Genomic DNA, 17,040 nt, shown 5'->3' with positions numbered 1-17,040 from the left:
CCAGGAAATGAGGGAAAAGGAGGGGTCGAGCCCCCCTCCTTCTGCCAGGTGAGGGTCAGGTGCTGGAGGTTCATCCTGAGGTAGGGTGGGAAGAGGCAACTCAGGGTCACGTTTCCCCCTCCCCTCTCCCCCCAACCAAGTGGTAACGGGTGACTTGGCTGTGATGAGCCCTGAAAGGGAAACAAAGTCAGGGGCAGAGATCCCACTGCCCAGCGACCCCAGAGATCCTGGCCGCAGCCCCGGCTCCAGAACCCCAGGGGAAAGCTCACTGCTGACGGGGCCGTTGACTGTCCGGTTGGTGGTGCGGCCACGCTGGGCAGAGGGGCTGGGTCAGGCATGTCCGGCTCCTAGCCTTAGGGGTGGCCAGGGGCGTCCGCACGCTGCCCTGTTCCCTGCCCGCAGGTGCGGCTCCCATTGGCTGGGTCAGGGCAGGGGCAGAGCTAGCATGACTCCTGAGCGCTCGGCAGACGGCTGATGAGGAGTCGTGGCCCGCCCCTCTCTCCTCATGCTCCTCGCGTGGCTGGGCTTGAGTTCGGGCACCTGCTCCTGCAGCGAACCCCGGGCAATCTGTCGCCCCCTCGCCGGCACCCAGGAGTTCGAGGTATGTGTATCCCCCTCTCTGAGTGCTGGAATGGGGCTTCACCCCCATCACTGCACCCCCCCCGTCCCCTTGCACCCTCATCCCTCCCTGTCCACCCACCGCATTCCCATCCCTCCCCGTCCCATCCTGTCCTGCCCCCACCCACCCATCCCAGCCCTGTACCCCTTACAGCGGTCTTCCACCCATCCTCTCCACCTCCCAGAGCCACCACCCCCATGTCCCTCACCCCCCACAGCTCTGCACCCCATTCACCTCCATACACTGCTGCACTCCCATTATGTCCATATACACCCCTGTTCCTCCCACATCCTCATGCACCTGTAGCCTTCTGCCTCACCCTGCATCCCCATCCATCCCACATACCCTCCTCTTTCCTTCATTGCCCCCTCTCACCCCCATCCTGCTTTCATCCTTGGCCTCTCTCCTCTCCTCTCCCCCCTCCCCGCCATTTTTTCCCCTCCAACCCGCCCTCCTCCCTTCCCGGCTGGGTGATTTAGGCAGCCCATGGAAAAGTGTATGTGAAAAGTGTCTCTGTGCAAACAAGTGTGTGCATGCATGCATTGTATGTGTGTAAGAGACTGTGTGTCTTTGTGTAGGGAGGTGTGCATATTGCTGCATGTGTGTATACCTGTGTGAATAAAACTTGCAGCCTAACTCTTTGACTGTTATTCCTTTTGCTGGCTTGTGCACAAAAAAATTGACATAAAATGTGTGTATTAATTTCATAACAAGTTTTTAAAAGAGAAATTTACTCTAAAAGAAATGTATTATTTCTTTAAAAGTGAATGTTGTTGACTAGTAATTGCAGAAGAGCCAATGTATCATACCTTTCTCCCCACCTTTGTCGAGCTACATTATAAACTCTTTGTTGCAGACTCTCTCTATTTATGTGTGTGTCCAGCACCTACCACCCTAGAGCCCTGATCTTAGCTGGGGTCTCTAGGCACGAAACAACAATTGTAATATTAAATACTGTAATGTGGAAGTATATGTGTTAGTGCATGCTAGATGTGTACCCATGAATACACGTGTGTATCTGCATGTAGGTGTGGGAGTCAGTTTCTACAGATTTATTTATATAGGTATCTGGACAGGTGTGCATTTCTGTGACTGTGCTCTATGGATTTGTATTTGGGCTTCAGGAGTGGGCCTTTAATCGACCCATTGCAGCTGCGATACTGTGTGGTCCTCATTCCACACACAAATTTATGAACTTGAGTGAACAAAACACATGGAGCCGGTTATGAAAAATGGGAAGAGAGGCGGGAAAGAATCATGAAAAACTTTGTGAAATTTCCTTTTTTTTTTTTTTTTAAATTGCCCTTTTTGAGTATTTTGCGGCCAGGTCTAGCATCCTGTAACAAATAAAACCTGAACTTGGCATAATACATCTGTCAAAACAACAAATGACTGTTTGGGTCTTGCAGTGAAAATGAGCGTGTGAGAGAGGGTGGGGGCGAGCAAGGGATGCAGGGGGCGGGGGGGCCTCGGAGATGGGGCGGGGCAGTGAGTGGGGCAAGGGTGTTCTGTTTTCTGGAATTAGATCCAGAGACCCTCGATCAGTGGCTCTCAAACTTTTTTACAAGTGACCCCTTTCACATAGCAAACTTCTGAGTGTGACCCCCCCCTTACAAATTAAAAACCTTTTTTTATATATTTAACACCATTATAAATGCTGGAGGCAAAACGGGGTTTGGGGTGGAGGTTGACAGCTCGTGACCCCCACCCATGTAATAACCTCGGGACCCCCTGAGGGGTCCCGACCCCCAGTTTGAGAACCCCTGCCCTAGATCCAGAGAGAGAGCCTGATGCTGGGTCCCGGGCTTGCATGGAGGTTCCTGCCTGCAGCCTCCTTCCTTCAGGGGCTGCTGCGAACCGCAGCTGCGGGCAACCCTCCAGCTCCCTCCCCCGCCCTCTTCCCCCACCTCCCTGCTGGGCGCAGCGGCCCCTAGTGGCGGCCAGCAGCTCTGCAGCCCATTTCTGTGGAGGAAAAGGAAATTCTGTGCAAAAAACATTAATTTCTGCGTGCGCAGTGATACACAATTCCCCCAGGTTAGCCGGTGCCTTGTACCGTCCTCACTGCCAGAGACAGGATACCAGGCTAGATGGACCTTTTGGTCTGAGCCAGCGTGGCTGGAGCGGGGGATATTCCCCATGCTCCAGCCTCCCCCATCTCACCCTCTGCACCCTATGTGACGCTGGCAGATGAGGTGAGCCCCGGGGCTCGCTGAGTGCTTACAGATGCATGGCTGGAAGCTAGGCCGATTCACTTGGGTATTAGTATGGATCTAAGTGATTGTGAGATGTATAAGAGTAGTTCGTGTTTTAAACATCATGAAAACTAATGGGGTGTGACATGCCTTGCTTTTACTTATCTGTACCCCGTTATAATGTAACCACAAACATTTACATGGTGTACATCCCTGTAACTAAATAACCCACCGAACCAGAAAGATGCCTTGTGGAATGGGTTGGCAACTTTCTAATTGCTGACAATTGGATTCCTGAGGCCCCGCCCCCTACTCTGCTTTTTTTCTGAGGCCCCACCCCTCACTCAGCCTCTTCCCCGGGCCCTGCCCCCTACTCCACCTCTTCCCCCAAGACCCTACCCCACTTGCTCCTCTCCCCACCCCTTTCCTCATCTCTGGGTAGTCTCCACCTCCCTCCCCACCAGCTGGCCTGCCTAGCTGCTGCAGCCTGAAAAGGAATCTGCAGGTAGACGACAGCCCCTGTTGAGCAGGGGCTGGCACAGGTTAATGACCTGGCACCTCCCCCTGCCCTGCAGTCACCGGATGTTCAGTGTTTGGTCAGGTTTCAGAGTAGCAGCCGTGTTAGTCTGTATTCGCAAAAAGAAAAGGAGGACTTGTGGCACCTTAGAGACTAACCAATTTATTTGAGTATAAGCTTTCGTCAGTACATCTGACCGGACGCTGCCAGGTCCCCTTTTCGACCGGACTTTCCAGTCGAAAACCAGACACCTGGCAACCTTATGCAAATTAAGCACTTTAACAGAGAAGGGCTAATTTGAAAGCAAGTGGGTGCTGTTTGTGATGATCGGAGGTCAAAGCCTCTAGATGCGTTCCTGTCGCTCCATCCTCAAGGGAAGAGCCCACATGGGTGGTGACACTGTCAGCTTGTTTTCCTTGTATGGATTCAGGGAAAGATTCTGCATCTCTGGACCATTTGGATTCTAACGACGCAATAACTGAACGAGAAGACGGAAATCCCCATGGTTATTCTGGGCAGTCCTGAGAGACTTCTGTGTGACTAGCAGTTTACTACCTCTCTGCTGCCATTGGGAATTACAGACTGTCTCACTTCTCCCTATATTGAACCTGCTTTAACCTCTCAGCAACTCCCCTTTCTTTTTCTTAGCTAATAAGCCTTTCGTTAGTTTACACTAGAATTGGCTACAGGTGTTGTCTTTGGGAGAAGATCTAAGCCAGGGGATTTCACCCTTTTTACATTTGTTGACCCCTAAAAAATTCTGAATGGTGGTGTGGCCCCCTTTGGAAATCTTAGAACCTGTCTGCGGCTCCCCCAGGATCCACAGACTGCTCTAGGGTACCACTGGATTTAGGGTGAGTGACTGGTCTCTTGGGACTAGGAGCAACCTGGATGTGGTGGTATTTTTGGTGTCGGTCACCACTGATCACTAAATCCAACTTGCCTGGGGGAGAGACGGACTGGAGAGCCCTGGGGAATTGTCTGGGACTCTGCGGTGAGACTGGTGCCGTAATCCAGGTGTTCACGTTTGTTCCAGGCTGGGTGAAATCTAATTATAGGCCACCCCACCTGTTTGGGGTGTTTGCCCTGTGTTCTGACAGTCTGGAATCTGCCCTGAGGCGGACGGCAGTGACACCCTCATCCTGCCACCTGCTTCACCCGCGCCCCCTCTGTCATCCCCTAGGAGCCCCTTTTGTCTGGCCCTCCCTGGCCCAGCCGCATGGCTCCTGGCAGTGGTAGGGTCAGCCCCAGGAGCGGCAGGGTGTGAGTGCTGAATCCAGCTGGGAGGAGAGATGGGGGAGGGGAGAGGGAAGTACTGGGGGGGAAGGGGGATGGGGACAGGAGCTGAGGAAGGGTGTGGGAGAGACAGGATGAGAGAGGAGGGGGAGTGAGGGGTAGGAGGGGGAGAAGGGGGCTGGGAGGGGAGCACAATGAGTCACGGAGCAGAGAGGGGATGAACTATTTCATTGGGGGCGTCTCACTTGCAGGACAGTTTAAGTGACACTGAAGCCTAGTGATATTTGCTGAGCTCCTGGAGTCAGGGGAGCGGCTCGGTACCCACCAGGCTGCAGAGGAAAGCGAGAAGACAAGGCTCAGAAACGGGCAAGCCAACAAAGTTCCCCTGAGCTCGCTGGCCCACACCAAACTCTTCCCCCCCCTCAACCTCCCGGGGACTGTTCCCCACCACCAGCCTCCGTGTGTTGCACCAGTGGGGACGGTGCCAGGTCTGGGCAGCAACCTGGGGTATTTTGGTGCGTTTCAGTTTCATGACAGCATGAAAAGGAACCTGAAACCCACCAGAGACGGGGGCGGGGGAGGGTTGTTCAACCCAGCGCGGTTGCAACGCTTCTCTCCAGGGTCGCGTTCTCGGAGCTGGCACTTAAAAATGCCTCCACCCTCCCCCAAAACCCCAGCACTCGAGGTAATTCTCCCACATTTCGGCTAGGACGTTTGCCCTTTGGCTCTGCCTGCCAGCTCGTGGCTCCCCGCCCCGGACGGGCCCTCCTCCAGTCCATCCCCAGGACCTTTGCCTACGAGCCACAGATCCCCCCCTTCCCATTGAGCCTAATGTAGATCAGAGCCACCCCCACCCACAAGTGGGCTGACCTCCTTTCCCCACAGCCCCACGCCTTACTTTGCTCCACGGTGCCCGGGCAACTGTGAAGATGGTTTCCCGTGGTTCCAGTCTAGCCTTTTCCAGCACACCTGGCCAGGGATGGGTGGGAGGGACAGAGGGGTGCCTGGCCCATATGGGGAGAGCGGTGTCACCCAGCCCTCTCCTCCACCTCTGACTCCCCCATCCCATCCTGGGCTCCCTCTTATTCCCCTTTTCCCCAGCAAACTAACCCCACTGGCAGCAACAGTGGCTCCTGCGATGGCACCTACCAGGCTGGTCCAAATGGGGGCTGGAGCCGCTGACCGCGGAAGGCGGGTGGACCCTGTGGGGCTCAGGACTCTGCTGTCCTGGATTTGCTCCATGCTTGTCAAATGATTTGCAGGGCTCTAAGCAGGGTCTGAATGAGCTTGTTTTGCACAGACACGCCCACTCTGCCACAAATCACACTAGTATTGAGGGCAGCGGTAATTAAATGTTGTTATCCCGGTTGTGTGCCCAAAGGGGTGGCAGAACTGTGCTTCGCACGCCCTGATCGAGGGCTTTCACCCTCGACGAACATGCCCTGGCTAAGGCTGTGGGCTTAGTGGTATGGACATTTTTTGATCCTCCCTTTCTGCACTGTTTAAAGACAGAGCTGATTAGACTCGGCTGAGAGTCTTGGGGTTTGTGGCGGGTGATGGCTAGAGCTGAAATCACTGATAACCAGGGCGAAGCATTAGCCTTATACCCAGGGCTGGTTTTAGGGGTGGGTAGGTTGGGTGACTGCCCAGGGGTGCCCCTCCTTGTTCCGCTGCCATCTGCAGCCCCCCCACCCCCTCGGCCAAGCTGCTCCCAGGAGCTTCCTGTCTGCTGTGCAGAGGGTTGCGGGGGCTGATTTCAGGCTGTTCTCTCCACCCCTGCCTATGTACCCTGTCTCTGCTGAGCTGGGGTGCGGAACAGGAGTCTGTGCTTGGTACTTATTACTTGGTACTTCCTGTTGAAGTGCGCAATGTACATATATTCTCTGGAATTTTATTCTTTCAAACTTCGTTAAGGATTGCAGTGCTGTTATTTTCGGGTTTTGACTGGTCTGTGCATTTCATAATTATATTTCCCCCTAATGCTGAAATTTAATTCTTTGAGTAGCGAGTTCTAAAATGCCTAACCTGTCCTGGCTGGCATAATTATCATTATTACTGTTATTACCATATTGTGCTTTGTCATTCCTTATTTAAAACAGTACAATCAAATAATAGTATCCTTCTAGAATGTAACTTTGCTAAGGTGAGTAAAGCTAGTGCCAGTTTAAAAAACATTTGCTAAAAACATAACTTTAGATACTGGGCAGATGAAGGTCACTTATTTTCAAATTGTATTTTTAGTTACATCTGTAAAATAACACGTGTATGGAAAATCAGTGAAGTTCCCGGTATGGTAGTAAAAGCAATGATGGAGTCCAATGTTAGGGAGTCACGTACATGATTGTGATCGGGAAACATAAATGCCAGAATAACTAGAAAAATAAATTCCCGTTTTTAATAAACCCTTAATCATGTATGTTAAAATTAAGTATGTTTTAGTGGAGTGAAAAACAATTGACTAAGATAATGGTAGTAACACAGAGTGTGTCTGTTATAGAAAGTAAACAGATTTTAATCAGATTTATTTATTTCTATTTATCTCTGCTAAAGATAGTGTATAAAGCAGCGATTCTCAAATGCGACCACCACGGCCGCATGTGGCCACCAGGGGCTTTTCTTGTGGTCACAGCGTCCTGGGGGGCAAAGCAGCCACCCCTCCCCTTCCCTGTTGCTCCTGGATGCGCCATCTTGATGTTGGCCGCTGGGGCTGCCAGCCGGGGTTGGGCCCTGCCGCTGCTCCCCTCTGGAGACACCTGGGGCACAACACTGGAGGAGACGGCAGACTGTGAATTTCTTGCTTTCCCGGGGGTGGTGGGGCTTGGGCTTCAGCCCTGGGATTGTGGGGTGGCAGGCTCTGGCCACAGGGCTTTGGGCTATGGCCCCAGGGCTTCAAGCTCCTTCTGGGGGCCCCATCCCCCGGGCTTCAGGCTCTGGCTCCCTGCTGCCTCCCCCACCTCTCATCGCCCCTGGTCCCTGCTGCCTAACCATCGACCTCCCCATCTAGGGCTTAATTTGTCCCCAGGCTTCCCAAGGCTGAGTTAGTCTGCTGTGAAAAGTGATACCTGTATGTTTGTTAATATCACTTTTCACAGCAGCAGACTTCCTAGCTAGCAATAATTAAATTACAATGATTTTGATGTGCGTATGTATTTGTTTTTCCCAAAGTTAATTATTTTAGGGGAAATTATCAGAGCGACCACCAGCCACACTCTGAGGCCACCAAAAAATTTGTCATGAGACCCTCTGGTACAAAGTATCAAACTTGCGTTTCTGATATCAGTGTTAAAGCACCAGAACTGGTACCTCAAGGTTTGGGATTGGGAATATTTTGCTGTATTATCTCCTGATTGTTCTAAATTTAAATAGAAACTTTAAACGAGGCTTTAATTGGCGTTTGTATATATTTTTTTCTTTCTCTATATAACAATTAGATACAGAGCTCCTGTCAGCTAATTCCTAAGTTGTTATCAGCAAAAGCCCCTAGAGTCTTCAGGCGCCTAAGTAGTCCCTGGAATCATGGTTAAAGTTTCCTTCCACTCCCGAAAATCTGAAATGGCGCCCTGGTGAGCCAGGCCAGAGGGCTGCAGGAGGGCCGTGGGCTCTGGCAAAATGCAGCCCCCACGTGACAGTGTGAAGCCTTGAGCCACATGCCGAGCACCAGGCATCACAAGCCACAGCAGCAGTGCAGACGTGAGGGTGGCAATACACCGTATGCCAGGCCACCCTTACATCTGCGCTGCTGCTGGCAGTGATGTCTTCAGAGCTGGGCGCCCGGCCAGCACCCACGGGTATCAGGCCACGCTGCCAGTGCTTAATTTGTGCCAGGGCTGAGCTCTGGCATCTCTTTCAATACAAATTAAGCACTGGGGCTAGGCAGTGGGGCCCAGAGGTGATGGGGGAATGGGGAGCCCATGGGAGCCAGGGAGGGGTAATGGGGGGGTGCCAAAATACAAGTTCACCCAGGGCACCATTTTCCCAAAGGCCGACCTTGCTTACCCCTGCTGTGGTACAATATTCCTGTGGAAGAATCTGCCCTAGCCATGAGGTTCCCCCACTAGCCACTGAAATCCCAGAGAGCCGGGGGGGAGCCTCAAGGCACCGAGAGGCAGGTGGCGGCAGAAACTGATGGAGCAGGGCCATCGCCGGCACGGCAGACGGCGGCGCAGTGGTGACAGCAAAGGAGGCGCTGCTCCACGTTCCCCTCCGGTGGGAGATGAACTCACGTGAACACACCTCTGACCTTGTCTGACCTGGTCTTCGCGGACCCAGGGCAGCAGCAGTGAGTGGGGTGCGGCGGGGGGGAAGTGGGAGCAGGGTGTTAAAGGGGCATTTGTCCATCAGACTTTCACGCTGCGCGGTGAGAAATTGAGGCCAAGGACGCTGTACTCGGAGGCAGGGGTTTTTGCTGAGCACTGATTCAGGGTGTCGGGAATCTGGGGCTCTCAAGGTCCCTCCCCCACTCTGAACTCTAGGGTACAGATGTGGGGACCTGCATGAAAAACCTCCTAAGCTTATCTTTACCAGCTTAGGTCAAAACTTCCCCAAGGTACAAAATATTCCACCCTTTTGTCCTTGGATTGGCCGCTACCACCACCAAACAAATACTGGTTACTGGGGAAGAGCTGTTTGGACACGTCTTTCCCCCCAAAATACTTCCCAAAAACTTTGCACCCCACTTCCTGGACAAGGTTTGGTAAAAAGCCTCACCAATTTGCCTAGGTGACTACAGACCCAAACCCTTGGATCTGAGAACAATGAAAAAGCATTCAGTTTTCTTACAAAAAGACTTTTAATAGAAATAGAAGTAAATAGAAATAAAAAAAAAATCCCCCCTGTAAAGTCAGGATGGTAGATACCTTACAGGATAATTAGATTCAAAACATAGAGAACCCCTCTAGGCAAAAACCTTAAGTTACAAAAAAGATACACAGACAGAAATAGTTATTCTATTCAGCACAATTCTTTTCTCAGCCATTTAAAGAAATCATAATCTAACACATACCTAGCTAGATTACTTACTAAAAGTTCTAAGGCTTCATTCCTGGTCTATCCCCAGCAAAGACAAAATATAGACAGACCACATATACCCTTTGTTTCTCTCCCTCCTCCCAGCTTTTGAAAGTATCTTGTCTCCTCATTGGTCATTTTGGTCAGGTGCCAGCGAGGTTACCTTTAGCTTCTTAACCCTTTACAGGTGAGAGGAGATTTCCTCTGGCCAGGAGGGATTTTAAAGGGGTTTACCCTTCCCTTTATATTTATGACAGGGGCTGGTGTGCATTTCTCCAGATTACTGGCTGGGGGCTCGAGCCGGCTCTGCGCTGGGTTGTTAACAGGGACCCCTGGGTATGGAACCCGGCCCTTGTTGCTGCCGACTCCACTTGGCAGCAGGGTTCAGTTACCACAGGATACGCTGTGGTCACAGGCCGTTTAGCCCCCCATCCATTGAGGGGTCTGACAGCTCCACGGTGAGAAGCAGCAGGTCCCTCAGAGGCTGCCTGTGCGGGTGGGTCGAGGACTAAAGCAAACTGCAGGTGATTCTGTATTTGTTTCGCTTCCACCCTGGTTACGGGAAATTGGTTACACAGGCTTAGAAGCAGCAGAGGTTTCAGTAAATGTGTCCCGAGGCCAGATCCTCGTGACAGAGCTGGGCTGATGGAAACTCCTCGGTCACATGCAGGCATGATGCAATGTTTGGGGACATCTGCAAACCCCTGTGCTTCCCCCATAGCAATGGGCTGCCGGGAATTCCATTAGTTCAGCGATTTAAAAACCCAACAAGGAGCGACTGATATTCAGAGCAGGCTTCAGGAGGCCACACTGCCTGTGCCCATCCCCCATTTCCTGACTGCGACTCTCTCTGGGCTCTCTGTCTGCCAGGATCCAGCTGGGCTGCGCCAGTGAGTACCTCAGTGACTTGGGTTGCTTGTCTCAGACAGCGTCCGCCTGTCTCCACGGTTGGGAGGGGATCTGCCCCGTGGCTGAGCAGCGACGTCTGATCCAGGCATGGACTGTCTTGACCTCTGATCATGGCCGGGGAGCGGTTGTGGTGCAGCAAGAGGCAGAGGGAGGGGAATGGGGTGTGGAGATGGGACAGTGGGCTCAAGAGGGTGCTGATATGCTCAGAATGTGGCTGGCTGAGCCAGTACATCCATTAGGAGGTGTCAAAGGGGACCAGCCTTTGCTCGTTGCTGACCTGGGGCCAGGATGAAGTCACTGGTTTGAGCTGGATCCTGCTTGGGAGCTGGGAGATTGGAGGATGGGGGGCGAAACTGTGAAATCAATTTCGTAGGGCGTTGGGGGGGTCACTTTGCCAATCAGTGTCTGCCCTTCTCTTGCAGGGCAAATCTGAGTCTCTACAGCGTGTAATGTGCCCTGGCCTTTGTTCCCCAATTTTCCTGTTCCTTGTGTGGGGGGCTCATTGGGGTGAGTATCTCACTTGCTAGCCCCTGCTGTCCTGTCCTGCCCCGTTTACAAACCACGGGGAGTTTCCCAAGCTCTCTTGTAGCTCCCGAGCTCGGCTTCAGGGCAGACGCTCTAGTGCCCAACAGTGGGGGAAGTGGTGTTATTGAACACTAACAGGAAACTGAGTTGATATTCGTTCAGCTCTCTAAAACCATTTTGATTAAGAAACCTCCTCTTAATCACACCCTGCCCATTTGGTGCCAGAGGGTCATGACTTGATGGTGATATTGAGTGTTTCACAAAAAGCCCAGCTCTTGCTGACTCTGAATTACAGAGGAATTATTTAGTTAAAAACTAAGATTTCCGCCCCCACGTTTGTGGAGAAAAGCTTGGAAACCCAAGCAGGCCGGGATGTGGATTTTTGTTGCCAAGAAAAACGTCAGTAGAAAAGTTTGGGGTTTTGCTGAAATTTTTCCTCAGAATTTTTGGGGCGTTTTCATTGAAAACCCTGAAAACTAGCAAACTGAAAATATTTTTGCTTGTGACTGAAATTTGGGGGATTTTGGCTGCCCAAAACCGTTCAGCCGTTGGGGACGGGGTGGGGACATGTTCATTTAAACCTCAGAAGCCATTTTTTGTTTGAAAACAACATTTCAGACCAAACTTACGACCCACTCTAGTGCAAACCCGACCTGGGTGCAACCCGCGGGCTCAGAAGGCCAATGAGCAGAACAGCAAGTGTATTATCAGTTACAATCGCCTGATTTCTAAGCTGAGCTCATGACTTTTGGGGGCCTGAATCATGAGGGTTTGAGGGTTTGGGGCAGGTGATACGGAACTCACTGGGCCCCCCAGTGTTCAAACTTCTCCCCAGCCTTTCTGTTTCGGCGTCAGTCATGTCCATGCTAGGGGAGAGAGCATCATGGAGATCCTTTTCTCGTCCCTCCACCAATTTGCCCCACTGCCATATAGGGGGATGGCAGGAGATCAAGCTCTGGAGCCTGTCGAGCCTTCAGCCTCTGCTGCTAAGCAAAGGGCCAGTTGGGAGGGTGGTTTCCTTGGCGTGGACATGTGAGCCACTAACTGACCTAATGGCTGACATGTGAAAGGCTCCATGTCCTGGTCCCTTGAGCATGTCAGCCCATGTCCCCTTTCATCTCTTCCTGCCCCAAAGCTCCCACCCCATTTGGCGCTAACCCCCTGGGGTTACAGAGGTCCCAGGGCAGGGGGAGGCTGGGCAGTGGCCGGGATCTCTGTCCCTGACTCTGTTTCCCTTTCAGGGCTCATCACAGCCGAGTCGCCCATCACTGCTCAGTTCGGGAGGGACGTCACCCTGAGCTGCCTCTTCCAGTCCCAGCCTGGGATGAACCTCCAGCACCTGACCCTCACCTGGCAGAAGGAGGGGGCGGGAACAGAGGCCTTGGTGGTTCATAGTCACTATTATGGGAAGGACCAGCTGGTGAAACAGGATGAGGCTTATAGGAACCGGACCTGGCTGGATCCGGAGGGGCTGGCCCGGGGGAACGCGTCCCTGACGCTGAGGGGCGTCCGCACGCAGGATGAGGGTGTCTATCGCTGCCACGTCACCTCGGAGCGGGGGACAACTTCGGAGACGAGGCAGGTTACAGTGATGGGTATGTCTCGTTCAACCTGAGGGTTTCAGAGTAACAGCCGTGTTAGTCTGTATTCGCAAAAAGAAAAGGAGTACTTGTGGCACCTTAGAGACTAACCAATTTATTTGAGCATGAGCTTTCGTGAGCTACAGCTCACTTCATCGGATGCATACTGTGGAAACTGCAGAAGTGTGCATCCGATGAAGTGAGCTGTAGCTCACGAAAGCTTATGCTCAAATAAATTGGTTAGTCTCTAAGGTGCCACAAGTACTCCTTTTCTTTTTTCATTCAACCTGAGGTTTCTCCTAAGGCTCCTTTGCCCTTCGATATCTGACGGGCTGAGGGAGGCTGCACTGGAAGCTGGTTTATTCAGAGATAATCTCCCACCTAACACCTGCGGCATCTTAGCATCGAAATGTAGGGCTGGAAGGGACCTCGAGAGGTCTGCTGTCAGGAACAGAGATTCGAAGATCTCCGACCTACAGCTGATTCCCCAAAGCAGGAGGGTTTGCAGCCCTCGACCATGACTCTGGATGCTTTGCTCCATAGCATTGTCCAATCATTTCTTCAGTCTTTCGGTGCTCCTGGCCTGAGTGATATCCATGGCAAGGAGTTCCATGGGTTAGGCATGTACTGTGGTCGGAGAAATATTGCCTACAATCAGCCTTTACTGTTCTGTCAACTCCATTTAGGGGTCTGGGGCTCAAAGCAATGTGCCATAGGGCTGAAGGATGGCAGAGATTGGTACTTATCCACAGATTCGGAATTGTGTCCTTCTAGGCTGGCCACCGGCATTCCAGACTCTACAGTTCAGACTGGGATAGGGTGGGTAGGACTAGAGGCACAAATTGGGGTTCTGTCTCTTAAGCAAGGTAAGCCGTCATGGGATAAGAGGGAAGGTTCTCTGATGGATTGGTAACTGGTTAAAAGACAAGTATCAGGGGGTAGCCGTGTTAGTCTGTATCTACAAAACAACAAGGAGTCTGGTGGCACCTTAAAGACTAACAGATTTATTTGGGCATAAGCTTTCGTGGGTAAAAAACCCACTTCTTCAGATGCATGGAATCTGAAGAAGTGGGTTTTTTACCCACGAAAGCTTATGCCCAAATAAATCTGTTAGTCTTTAAGGTGCCACCAGACTCCTTGTTGGTTTTTTTTGGTTAAAAGACAGGAAACAAAGGTAGGAATAAATGGTCAGTTCTCAGAATGGAGAGAAGTAAATAATGGTGTCCCCCAGGGGGCTGTACTGGGCCCAGTCCTATTTAATGTTTTCATAAACGATCTGGGAAAAGGGGTAAACAGTGAAGAGACAAAATTTGCAGATGATAGAAAACTACTCAAGTTAAGTCCAAAGCAGACTGCGAAGAGTTACAAAGGGATCTCACAAAACTGGGTGACTGGGCAACAAAATGGCAGATGAAATTCAGTGTTGATAAATTCAAAGTAATGCACACTGGAAAACATAATCCCAACCATACATGTAAAATGATGGGGTCTAAATTAGCTGTTACCACTCGAGAGAGATCTTGGAGTCATGGTGGATAGTTCTCTGAAAACATCCACTCACTGTGCAGCAGCAGTTAAAAAAGCGAAGAGAATGTTTGGAATCATTAGGAAAGGGATAGATAATAGGACAGAAAATATCATGTTGCCTCTACATAAATCCATGGTACGCCCACAGCTTGAATACTGCGTGCAGTTCTGGTGGCCCCATCTCAAAAAAGATATATTGGAATTAGAAAAGGTTCAGAAAAGGGCAACAAAAATGATTAGCGGTATGGAACGGCTGCCGTATGAAGAGAGATTAATAAGACTGGGATTGTTCAGTTTGGAAAAGAGACGACTAAGGGGGGATCTGATTGAGGTCTATAAACTCATGACGGATGTGGAGAAAGTCAATAAGGAGCTGTTATTTACTCCTTCCCATAACACAAGAACTAGGGGTCACCCAATTAAATTAATAGGCAGCAGGTTTATAATGTAGGGAAGTATTTCCTCACACAAAGCACAGTCAACCAGTAGAACCCATTGCCGGGGATATGGTGAAGGCCAAGACTATAACGGGGTTCAGAAAAGAACAAGATAAGTTCCTGGAGGATGGGTCCATCAATGGCTATTAGCCAGGATGGGTAGGGATGGTGTCCCTGGCCTCTGTCGCCTATTCCCAGCTTCTGGCAAACAGGGGATGGATCACTTGATGATTCCCTGTTCTGTTCATTCCCACTGGGGCACCTGGCATTGGCCACTGTCGGAAGACAGGATACTGGGCTAGATGGACCTTTGGTCTGACCCAACCTGGCCATTCTTATGTTCTTAAATATCAGCGGGAGGAAAATGAAGCTAATGTTGGAAACATGACTGAAAGGCCAAAGACAAGATTCTCAGCTGAGATATCCAGCATGATTCCAATGGCGCCATTGCCGATTGACACCAGCTGGGGATCTGGCCCAAAACACCTTCTGCAGAAGGAAACCGGTATTCCTGTAAATGGTAACTGGCTCTGGCTGGTAAGACCAAGGTGGGGAGAGTGTTCATGTGTGGGGTGGACACTGCGGCCATCCCAAGTGGATCTGATCTCAGACAAACTGTAGACGATGTCCCTCCTCAAAGCTGGCTCAAACACCAAACTTCATGGTTTAACCTCAAACTGCACAGTTTAACCTCTTGTGCTGTGTTACTGGGCAGCTGTTACCTGGCTGTTCCACCCCAGAGGCGGCTGCATCTCTGCACTGGGGAAGCAATTCCTGTGTTTGGAGCCTGTCAAGCAACTGGAGGTGAAAAACTCCAGAGACATGGGAAGTGTTTTTTCCTTTCAGCACCCTACAGTGAGCCTCATCTGACCCTTGACCCCTCGTTTCGGCTGGGCCACACTCTTTTGACCTTCAGCTCAGGGGGCGGGTACCCCCGAGCAAGTGTGGTGTGGAGGAACAGGATGGGAACCAACCTGACAGAGCTCAGCAGTACTACAGAGTCCGTGGACGCCCAGGGCCTTTACACCCTGCGCAGCGAGCTGGTCGTGCCCGTGGGGCAGAGCTCCAACCTCACCGTGTTCCTGGTGACAGCACACGGACGGGAGACCCCCGTGCAGCACGTCACAGTGGCAGAAGGACCCGGTGAGTGGGGGAAGGGGGGTGGGAATTGTCCAGCCGGCGCAGGGCTCTGCCCCACAGCGGGACGTGGGGAGGGGATTAGTGGCTGAGCACAGTTATTTAACCCATTGTCGCTCCCCAGTGGCAGAGCGGGGTATTGCCGCTCAGCAGCCCCGAGTTTGGGCTTTGCCGTGTTGGCCCAGGCGGGAGGACAACACACTGAGCCTGGGGAGCTCGCTCCGGCTCTCAGGCCCTGTTCACAGGAAGCTCTGGGCTCTCTCTTGCAGGGCAGAGATGCAGCCATGTCTGGCTGCTGGTGGCCTGTCTGGGTGCCATGACCCTGTCTGTGATAGTGGCTGCGGGGATCCTTCGCCCTCCCAGCCGTGGGACTTGCGGACGCTGCTCAGAGAGTCGTTTTGCCGGGACGAGGGATGTGGAGGATCCTTCACCCCAGGGCCAGCTGGGCCCTGGCACCTGCCCAGCCATGGGTACACCCACCACCGCCCTCGGGGCTGATCTTCTGGCAGCTCCCTCGCACCTCCCTTCATGCCAAGGCTCTGTAGCTGGAAGCCAGGGGTCTCTAGACCCAACAGCCGCACTTTATAGCAAGGACAGCGCAGTTCTATGTTCAGCACAGAGCCACTGCACCAGGGCTTGCTTTTGTCCCTGACCCCTGTGACGGGAGAGCGCCCTGCCCGGCGGGGACTGACCCATGTCACTACAACAGGGCTCATACACTGCGGCCCCCACAGGGGAACCTAACCCCGCCCATGCAGGGCAGCTCTTTGTCCCCCTCTAATCACTGCCCCACATCAAAGCGATTAGTGAGACCCCTGCAGGGCTAGGGCCAAAGGCTCAAAGGTATTTATAGAGCCCCAGAGGAAGGACCTCTGAGGGCAGCCAGTCCACCCCCCCATGCAGAGGTGGGACCACGTAACCCTAGAGCTGCCCTGACAGGGGTTTGTCCAGCCTGGGCTTAGAAACCTCCAGTGGCAGGGATCCCACGACCTCCCTTGGACACAGAGTCCAGAGCTGAACTCCCTTGGGAGCTAGCAAGTGGTTCCTGATCTCTACCCTCACTCTCCCTGGCTGCAGGTTAAGCCCAGTGCTGCTTCTCCTGCCTCCAGTGGAAATGGAGAACAATTTATCACGGGGGGGGCAGGAGGGAGACCAAGGGATTGGGGCGGGTAGGAGGTGGACTGGGGAGTATAAAGTAGTAAGGATGGGATGGAGAGCAATAGGATGGCAGCTCCCCCACCGCAGGCTTAGCGGAAGGACATGACTCCCAAACTGCCCCCGAGCTGTCCCCAGAAACCCTGTGTGTGTTCGGTTCCTGGCTGGAGCACCCCCAACCCTCCTACAGGGGGCGCCG

The 17,040-nt window shown here is 52.3% G+C and overlaps 1 protein-coding gene across 1 annotated transcript; it reads left to right on the top strand.

Annotated features, from left to right (window-relative positions):
- The first annotated feature begins 474 nt into the window (after nucleotides 1-474).
- LOC141977519 (CD276 antigen-like) lies at nucleotides 475-16,768 on the top strand. The gene is made up of 6 exons (XM_074939038.1): nucleotides 475-601; nucleotides 10,442-10,461; nucleotides 10,903-10,987; nucleotides 12,247-12,600; nucleotides 15,396-15,692; nucleotides 16,764-16,768. The coding sequence occupies exons 1-6, from the start codon at nucleotides 475-477 to the stop codon at nucleotides 16,766-16,768; spliced, it is 888 nt and encodes a 295-aa protein (XP_074795139.1).
- Nucleotides 16,769-17,040: the final 272 nt, after the last annotated feature.

This window comes from Natator depressus, chromosome 24 (assembly GCF_965152275.1).
Source record: "Natator depressus isolate rNatDep1 chromosome 24, rNatDep2.hap1, whole genome shotgun sequence".
In the NCBI taxonomy this organism is placed as follows: Eukaryota; Metazoa; Chordata; order Testudines; family Cheloniidae; genus Natator; species Natator depressus.
Note: the sequence above shows the minus strand (reverse complement) of the source record. Positions and strands in the feature narration are given on the sequence as shown.

Excerpts from the sequence above, each read along its gene's own strand:
- LOC141977519 (XM_074939038.1), top strand. The coding sequence starts at position 475 with ATGAGGAGTCGTGGCCCGCCCCTCTCTCCTCATGCTCCTCGCGTGGCT. Across the intron at positions 602-10,441 it reads CCGGCACCCAGGAGTTCGAG|GATCCAGCTGGGCTGCGCCA; the intron begins GTATGTGTATCC and ends TCTGTCTGCCAG. Across the intron at positions 10,462-10,902 it reads GATCCAGCTGGGCTGCGCCA|GGCAAATCTGAGTCTCTACA; the intron begins GTGAGTACCTCA and ends CTTCTCTTGCAG.